Below are 9,382 nucleotides of genomic sequence, written 5' to 3'. Positions count from 1 at the left end.
GAAACGTGGTCTCGCTATAAAAAAAAAACGCATTTCACATGCGTAACTAACGTAGTATTCTTTATTTCAAGTGGGATAATTATGTCACCAATGTAGCTGTTCTCAGGCATGCTAAGATGCCTTTTAAAATTAAAGAGCCTTCCCGCATCAAGTGACGCATAGGCGGCGCCCATCTCTGTTTTTTAATTGCCACGGGCCACACAGCAGTGCTATCACTACAGCAGGGGGCTAGTCCGCTGGTAGTGGTTTGTGTTTAACTCCCATACTGTTTCCTACAATGCTAAGTGCTAAGCAGAGAGTACATACTTGGTATCTTTGATATGACTCGGCCGGGGATCTATCTCACGGCCTACCGAATGCAAGGCGACCACTCCCCACCCGGCTATTGCACCGGTAACATTCCTAGTATGTATAAACACCAGAAACAGCGTCGACTTAGATGGCTTTGGGCCCTTTTCCCACCGGGATGAAATTGTCCGGATCGAGCGGGCTAAATAGGGATCCGGTCAAATTTACCACATACACAGTGGGAAAACGGACACTCCCTATCCGACTTGGTTCAGTTACGCCCTGCTTTTCAACGATGCACCTCGCGTCCCCGATCTTTTGTGTGGGAACGGCTGACCGGATTAGACCGGCATGGTTGACTCTGACCAGCTTGTTTGACTCTGAGCAGCTTGGTGACATCTTCCTTTATGTCTGTTATTCAGGAATCCACCCCAGATGACGTTCCTGACCAGGTGTACCAGACCCTGGTGCGGTGGAGAGAGAAGGCAGGTGAGGCGGCCACAATTCCCGCCCTGGAGCAGCACCTGAGAGACCTGGGCTTTCATCAGCTGGTGGGGCAGCTTGTATCGACACCCAGGGTGGGTTGATGATGTTATGTTTGCTTCAAACTTTTAACTTAGACAAAGATTACTTTTGAATTAACATTTATAGCGTTTCTATGTGTGAACCGATACCGGTAACCATTTGGCAACTATACATGTGTGAAATCGAGGGCGTTTCGCGTGTAGACCGAATATCTTACTAATGCTACACCTGCTAGCACAGCGAACTTTAATGTTGTTGTAAATATCCATGAAATAGATGGCACAATACTCAATCAAATTAATGCATATATACACAATACAGTTACTGTAAGTCATGCATCATTTTCAGACCCCACGTCGCAAGGGGCATGAACCAGTAGTTGGTGCCGTTGGTGGCCAAGAGGAAGATGAGCCGCCGAACAGGTACAAACTAAAAGCATAGTATTACGTTTTCATGGCTCTGCTTTACTTTTAATTTACATTATATTTTCTAGATTTGTCGTCACGTAAAATACCCATACTGTTGCCAACGTTATATTACCTCTTATTACCTCCCCCTCCCCCCAAAGCAGATACCCTAGTGTGACGGTTGACCGCAGGTTCCCCATTGTGGACTTTGAACGGCTGGAAAAACAGTCCATTCTCGGCCGTGGGGGGTTCGCCTACGTGATGAAAGCCCGGCATCTTGACTGGAGACAGGACGTGGCCGTCAAATGTCTGCTTACTCGAGAATTTGAAGGAAGGTCAGAGTTTCGTTTTCCTTTTCCTTTGGCTTTGAACGATATCTAATTATTACATCCAATTTACTTATAATCATTTTGATCTACGTATATTACACGGAACAACAGACAGTTAGTAATTGACCCAGTTTAGTATGCAACTTGAATTGTTTTCCATAAAGATAGCGATAACACTGATAACACACATGACAATGTTTCTTTACCCCTAAACAGTACACCGAGGGTCCGCGCGGACCCCAGCACTATATATTCAGTAATATCTTTTTTGTTTCTGAAGATTTTTTTCTGAAATTTTAGGTAATTGTCACCCACAAAGTTGTCTCTCAATACAGTGCAGAAAACTCCATTTCCACCATTTATAAAACAAATTATATTTGATTAACTTTTGGGGTCCGCGCGGACCCCAGCCGGGTTTCGATCATAATGGATACACTGGCGTTCTTATACATTACCTTATTTCCGTTTTTATATGTTTTTATGCACTCATCGTATGTCTACCGAGTTTTCAGAGAATGGTGTAGTAATAGAATTAAATTTTAATAACTTTGGTGTAATTATGACGTCATATGACGTCAGATCTAATAATATAGTCCGCCATATTGGATTTTGACCAATGACGTCATCAAATTAGCATATTCTATGCATATTAACCCTACCTAGACCGGGGTGGGGGGGGCTAAAAGTGCCCGCGGCAACTTTGATGTCACCTAGCGTCTGAACGGCTAGCCGTAGAACGGTCAAACTTGGTGACTTTTCCTAGAATATTGTTGGCAACAATTCTCTTTCATTGGAATAAGATAATAATTTTTTGTGTTGCCATGGCAACGGGTTTCTGACAGGCATTTTTTGCTAAATTTAGTATTTTTTGTTTCAACAATAGAATTTTATGGGTTTTATGTCAAGTTACTCATGGTTTATAATATTAATAACATCCCATATAATTTTATGTAAATTTTATCATTAAATATGCATAATTTATGCTAATTTAATGACGTCATTGGCCAAAATCCAAGATGGCGGACCATATCATTAGAACAGGTATATACAGGTTATTTTCATTAAAATTTCATCAATACTTCCATTTCTTTTTCCAAAAAATGTTTAAATGAAGGTCTTTAGTATGTTTACAATGTATTTCAGGCTTTATCATGAAAAAAAACTATTTTTGAAAATTCAAGATTGATGATCCAAGATGGCGGATATCTTAAATATGTATGACGTCATTTTATGACGTCACCGGTGTTGCTATGGGCAACATAAGACTTAGTACACCATAATATTCTGTCATGAACACTTTTGGTACAGGTATGTTGAATACCATTTAGTTTTCAGGGAAAAACCTATTTAGACGGTTTTGGCCAATAAAATCACATTAATGACGTCATAATGACGTCATATTACGTCATAACGACATAAAAATTGTAGATATGATAAATTTTTACTAGTACACCATTCTCTGAGAATTTGGTGGTCATACGACATACCGTTCGCGAGTTCTTAGGGGGGGTCAAAAGAGCTCCCCCCCGGTCCCCCCATGTCAAAAAAAAGCCCGGTCTAGGTAGGGTTAAATGATTTAACTTATATTTAATTATGTAAGATGTTATTAATGTTGGAAAAGAAGTGTAATTTAATATAAAACTCAGAAAAGTTTTATGTTTAAACCAAAATTACTTTTATTTAAAAAAATGCCTGCCAGAAACCCGTTGCCATGGCAACACAAAAAAACATCAACTTACTAGTATTAAACTAATATGAACTTTTTTCCAGAGACATTTTAGGAAAGGTCTCCAAATTTGATACTTCTAGCCTTAGCCGTTTAGCCGCTATCTGAGATCAAAGTTGGGCCTCAAAAGCCCCTTCAGTCTGAAATGGGTTTAAAAATCGGGTATTTCTTCTTGTCTTCTTTTCTTCACCAAAAACTAGAAAAAGTTCAAAATGTATGATTTTTGTATGTAATGTGGACACAGAGGTTCCCACATCAGTTTGCAAAACAATTGAGCTGGTAGCATGTTGATAATTTCTAAAAATTAGCAAAAAACTGCTCTGGGGTCCGCGCGGACCCCAGGTGTACAGATTAATCAGTCCGGGAAGGTGTTCTGTTGAGGGTTAATACGTCGGTGAAGGTTAGACATCCAGGTAATAAGATACGCGAAAAAAACAGCTACGCAAGCAACTGAGTATGATTTGTAAACGGTCAGACGTTTCAGGTAGCACCTTCTACTTTTCGTCAAAGACACTATTTATTTTTTATTTTATTTACTTATTTATTACAATTAACCACATACATAATATACATGGAGGGCATGGTTGAAGAGGTGCACCTAAGTGCCCCTTTTCAAGGCCACCATGCCCACAAAAGATATTGTGCAGAAATGCAGGTTTATAAGCAAGAACTAGCATCATGCTTCTAAACCTACATTCCTAAAATTTCTCTAGTGTCCTTGACGAAAGGTTACCTGTCCGTAGTAGATGCTACCTGAAACGTCGAACCGTTTCCACATATCCAGTTGCTTGGGTAACTGTTACTTCTTTTTGTGCGTTAAGTGAGCAAGAACAGGTGTACTCTGAGGCAAGGAAACTGAACCTGGGAAGCCGCTCAGACCACGTCATCAGTCTGCTGGGGGTCTGTCTGGATCCAAACATCGCCATCGTGATGCCCTACATGGAGAACGGCTCTCTGGCCGGGCTACTGCAGGATGTGGACGTGCCCTGGGCCCTGAGGTGGAGAATGGCGCACGAGATCTCCCTGGGGATGACTTTCCTGCACTGCCAGAACCCGCAGATCATCCACTGTGATCTGAAGGCAGAGAACGTGCTACTGGATGGGGACTTTCACGTGAAGGTACACGACTTACAACTGTATTTATATTTTAATTGACTATGTTGCAAGAATCGCCGTTGACTTACATTTGTTTATACAATACTGAACAAAGTTCTATTAGGGGCATCGGTTTTACGTTATCATAGCAATTGCACAATTTTCTTTCCTAGAGTGAAACAAAACACTGCATCTGAATAAAGGGTTCACTCCAAACAGGATAAAGTTTCTTGTACACCGTTAATTTTCATATCTTCTTTTAAATCAGATTTCAGACTTTGGTTTGTCCAAGTGGAAGGCCAAATCTCGGGTCGTCACTAAAACAAGCCCGGGAGGTGGCACAATCACGCATGCGCCACCGGAGTACTTCGCTGACATCAACCTCGCTCCAACCACTAAGTTTGATGTGTACAGGTACAAAATAATGAAACGTTACAGAAATACTAAAATTTTGGAAGAATATTCCTTTTGAAACCACGCCAAAATTTGATAGGTCAAAACATTTATTGCAGCCACTTACTAAGATGCCATTCACAACCGGTACAGTCCTGAAGAGGAATCAATGTTTCAAAGATAAACTTTTGGAATCAGATTTTTTCGTGATTTTGTTCCTCCATTTCATGTTGGTGAAGGCTTCCTTGTTTTACATGTATTTATTTCATGCTCATATTTGATGAATTGATGTACATGTCATTTGGTTTCAGTTTTGGTGTGATGCTGTCGGCGATTGTTACCAGAGAGCAACCATATGCACGTGAGTGAAGTTCATGATTTAAAGAGGGATTAATGCCCCGCATTATCGTCGGTGTATATGGTGAGATTATCCCTGATCAGGTGCCATAACCATGGAATAAACCGAATTGATGCGGTGGTTATCGTACCTGACCGGGGATTATCTCACCATATACACCGAGGATAAAACGGGGCATTAACGTTATTATCAAATAACCTATCCAACTGACATAACATTTGACACAGATTCCTTTCTCAAGTCCCCCATGGCTAAAAAGAACTCTCACATTATATTTTACGTAAAACAAGATGGTGTGAACAGAAAAACAGTGATCACGTGAAATCGGAACAATAGCACTTTTAAAGATTATGTTTAGACAATTTCTATTTATATTTCACTAATATAATTTGTAATGTGTTGTATTTCTAGATACAGTATTCAAAATAAATTAAAATCCGTTTTAATGGATAAATACCACACATCTTAACACTAGTTTTAGTGCCCTGTCATCTATATAATGCTACGGTCAAAAACGTTGAGGTTAAGGCCTAATAACCAATTGAGCCTTCTGATTGGTCAATGTCTTCTGGCTATGTAACGATACTTTTTAATTCCCTAAGGGATTCCACATTTTGCTTTAGTGCAGATTTTTTTCTTGTGACTTTTCGTTACTATCTATGTGTATTACCAGTTGTTGTCAATTCCGCCCTGATCTCCGTGGCGGTCACCACGGGTCAACGACCTGACCTGAGGCTGATCCCCACAGACCGGGAGGACGTGACGTCAGTGAGCGAACTGATGCAAAAATGCTGGAGTCAGAACCCGGAGGACAGGCCGGAATTCAATGGTGAGGATAGCTGCATGTTGTAGTAAGACATCTGTGTCTATCCTGATAATACAGGGTATTTTGAGCTTTAATGCTAGCAAAGGAAGTTAACAATCGGAAATATTTGTGCCTTGTTTATCGTTGCTAAGAAGGACCATATCTTTTTGCAGAACGCCTTGATACACATAACAACTGTAGCATTTTGTGTTATTTAGTACTGAGCTTCATTTGTATTTGAAACAATCAACCAATCAATTAATCAATCAATCAATCAATCAACTTTATTAATCAAGAACTTTAACTGGTACAATTTTTGGCAAAGAAGAAACAACAAGTGTAGATACATAGCTATACTAAAATATAATTTTTAACAGAACTAATCCACAATGTCTGACATTTGACAATGATACTAAAGCTAATCTATTGTATGTTTTCTTTAGGAAGTATTACATTCTATAATTCATGAGATATGTCCGTTATTACATGACCTTACCAAAAAATTCAAAGAAAAAACAACAGGCCTTCTTTGAACATCAGTCGTTACCGTATTCTTCTTTTATACGGTAACCATGGATGTTGCTGCTCCAGTACTCCAGTACAATACAGAAACATTGTGAATATTATTAGTTAAGAAACATGCCTTGAATTCTGTGTCTCTCTCCTGTGTAGACTGTGCTAAACAACTCCAGAACATGTTTAACCTGGAGGAGATTCGACAGGCCATTATCACTGTGGACAAGCTGAAGGTACAACACTCACTTCAAACATCAGAAGATAGAGTTTGCACTTTTATTTCCTTTCTAAATTTTATGTAATGATAAAATACAATCAGTTTAGGATATGCAACTATTAGGCAACGCTGTTGATTTCAGAATGAAAAGATAACATTGCAGCAGCATAATAGACACAAATAGACTTGTGACTTGAGAATGAAGTACTTATAATTGTTGTGTAAATAAAATAGAGTACTAACTCTTTTTTCTATGCTTTACCACAGGCTACAGTCAACACGAAGTAATATTACAGATAACTGGCATGTACAACGATTCTTCTGTCACTGTATAATCAAGTATAATGTATGCTGTAGACCGTCTCCCGAAAAGAGCCAGAGGATGACGTCTAGACTCGTGGACGAGTGATCTTGTTTGCTAGGTAGTTTCCACAACCGATATTCACCTACACAATATCATCAATTATTAGTTTTTTATAAATAATATCATTATTTGTGAAATGTCACAGTTTCATGTAGATGGTTTTATCACATCACTGGTACCATTGGAGTATCTACAAACAAATATTTTTTTTATATTTATTATACACAGTTATCAGTGTAGGTATCGAAGTACACCATCAGGCACAAAACGTAAATATTGATTTATATCACCAAGTTCTTATTACCCCATGGTACATTAAGTTAAGCGTTTGGTGTGACAAGATGTTAAACAAATCGAATAACATCATGAGGATCTCAACATAACAATTTAAGTTGTAAATTATTCCATCGGTTTGCTACCATTACAGAAACATGACATTGACTTTGGAACACTTCGCTAACAATCAGAACATATGCTGATTGGACATTGTCAGACATAGAGATCTTAAAGCTTACTTATTGGTGGAGGTATAGTTATGTTACAAGCCATACTGTACATACAAACCACAAAACCATCTGGAAAAAGAATAGGTTGATTGAAATCACAAACAGAGACTATTAGTAACATTGCGTAACGTTGATGTAATTTTTGTAGTCAATCCAAGTACGATGTGATTTCAATCATACGTGCAAAGTGTTCTGCAATGTCATAAAGATCAGAATAATGTGCAAGTGTGGTTCAAGATCATTATTGAATGACTTGATTACCAACCATGGTAAATTTGACCCCAAGTTTTTAACGACCCAGTTAAATGAACCATGGTTTGTTCTGAAAAGGCCCTGACAGTCGGTCCGTGTTTTCAAGATAGTGGAGCGTTGTTCATTGCAAATGCTTCTGTGTGTGGATGGTGTTCAGCACCAAGGACAGGAGTGTTCACCTGTGTGTGAATGGTGTTCAGCACCAAGGACAGGAGTGTTCACTTGTGTGTGAATGGTGTTCAGCATGAAGGACAGGAGTGTTTTCCTGTGTGTGGATGGTGTTCAGCACCAGGGACAAGAGTGTTTTCCTGTGTGTGGATGGTGTTCAGCACCAAGGGCAGGGGTGTTTTACTGTGTGTGGATGCTGTTCAGCACCAATGACAGGGGTGTTTTACTGTGTGTGGATGGTGTTCAGCACCAATGGCAGGAGTGTTTTCCTGTGTGTGGATAGTTTCAGCACCAAGGACAGGGGTGTTTATCCTGTGTATGGATGGTGTTCAGCACCAAGGACAGGAGTGTTTTCCTGTGTGTGGATGGTATTCAGCACCAATGGCAGGAGTGTTTCCTGTGTGTGGATGGTGTTCAGCACCAAGGACAGGAGTGTTTTTCCTGTGTTTGAATGGTGTTATGCACAAAGGACAGGAGTGCTTTCCTGTGTGTAGATGCTGTTCAGCACCAAGGACAGGTGTGTTTTTCCTGTGTGTGGATGATGTTAAGCACCAATGGACAGGAGTGTTTCCTGTGTGGGAATGCTGTTAGGCACCAAGGACAGGAGTGTTTCCTGTGAGTGGATGCTGTTCAGCACCAATGGCAGGAGTGTTTTCCTGTGTGTGGATAGTGTTCAGCAACAAGGACAGGAGTGTTTTCCTGTGTGTGGATGGTGTTCAGCACCAAGGACAGGTGTGTTTTCCTGTGTTTGAATTGTGTTATGCACAAAGGACAGGAGTGCTTTCCTGTGTGTAGATGCTGTTCAGCACCAAGGACAGGTGTGTTTTCCTGTGTGTGGATGGTGTTAAGCACCAAGGACAGGAGTGTTCACTTGTGTGTGAATGGTGTTCAGCATGAAGGACAGGAGTGTTTTCCTGTGTGTGGATGGTGTTCAGCACCAAGGACAGGAGTGTTCACCTGTGTGTGAATGGTGTTCAGCACCAAGGACAGGGGTGTTTTCCTGTGTGTGGATGGTGTTCAGCACCAAGGACAGGAGTGTTTTCCTGTGTCTGAATGGTGCTCAGCACCAAGGACAGGAGTGTTCACTTGTGTGTGAATGGTGTTCAGCACCAAGGACAGGGGTGTTTTCCTGTGTTTGGATGGTGTTCAGCACCAAGGACAGGGGTGTTTTCCTGTGTTTAGATGATGTTCAGCACCATGGACAGGGGTGTTTTCCTGTGTTTGGATGGTGTTCAGCACCAAGGACAGGGGTGTTTTCCTGTGTGTGGATGTGTTCAGCGCGTATCGCTTGGCTTTTGCTCAGCAGGTAAATTAGGCAGGGTCATTTCTCGGTCTTTCGCTGCTCTTCCTGTACTTCTACATACGCCAATTTCTTTTATTGCATGCTTTTTTTTACTTTTCTCCCTCAGTTATTTTACTACATGAAAGCTTTA

At 40.4% G+C, this 9,382-nt stretch overlaps 1 protein-coding gene across 4 annotated transcripts in view; it reads left to right on the top strand.

Annotated features, from left to right (window-relative positions):
- The window catches only part of LOC109472034 (leucine-rich repeat and death domain-containing protein 1-like), a 14,697-nt gene extending 6,948 nt beyond the window's left edge, over positions 1 to 7,749 (top strand). For 3 of the 4 annotated variants that reach the window (XM_019771604.1, XM_019771603.1, XM_019771605.1), the window contains 9 exons: positions 711 to 866; positions 1,162 to 1,235; positions 1,382 to 1,555; positions 4,097 to 4,394; positions 4,639 to 4,784; positions 5,075 to 5,124; positions 5,795 to 5,950; positions 6,599 to 6,675; positions 6,927 to 7,749. In XM_019771604.1, coding sequence (XP_019627163.1) covers positions 711 to 866; positions 1,162 to 1,235; positions 1,382 to 1,555; positions 4,097 to 4,394; positions 4,639 to 4,784; positions 5,075 to 5,124; positions 5,795 to 5,950; positions 6,599 to 6,675; positions 6,927 to 6,947 — 1,152 coding nt within the window. In that variant the 3' untranslated portion in view covers positions 6,948 to 7,749. The remainder of the gene's footprint in view (positions 1 to 710; positions 867 to 1,161; positions 1,236 to 1,381; positions 1,556 to 4,096; positions 4,395 to 4,638; positions 4,785 to 5,074; positions 5,125 to 5,794; positions 5,951 to 6,598; positions 6,676 to 6,926) is intronic. The other variant, XM_019771606.1, reaches the window with a different exon arrangement.
- Positions 7,750 to 9,382: the final 1,633 nt, after the last annotated feature.

This window comes from Branchiostoma belcheri, unplaced genomic scaffold, assembly GCF_001625305.1.
Source record: "Branchiostoma belcheri isolate BF01 breed outbred unplaced genomic scaffold, Haploidv18h27 scaffold262, whole genome shotgun sequence".
Taxonomy (NCBI): Eukaryota; Metazoa; Chordata; class Leptocardii; order Amphioxiformes; family Branchiostomatidae; genus Branchiostoma; species Branchiostoma belcheri.
This window is presented reverse-complemented; position numbering and strand designations above follow the sequence as displayed.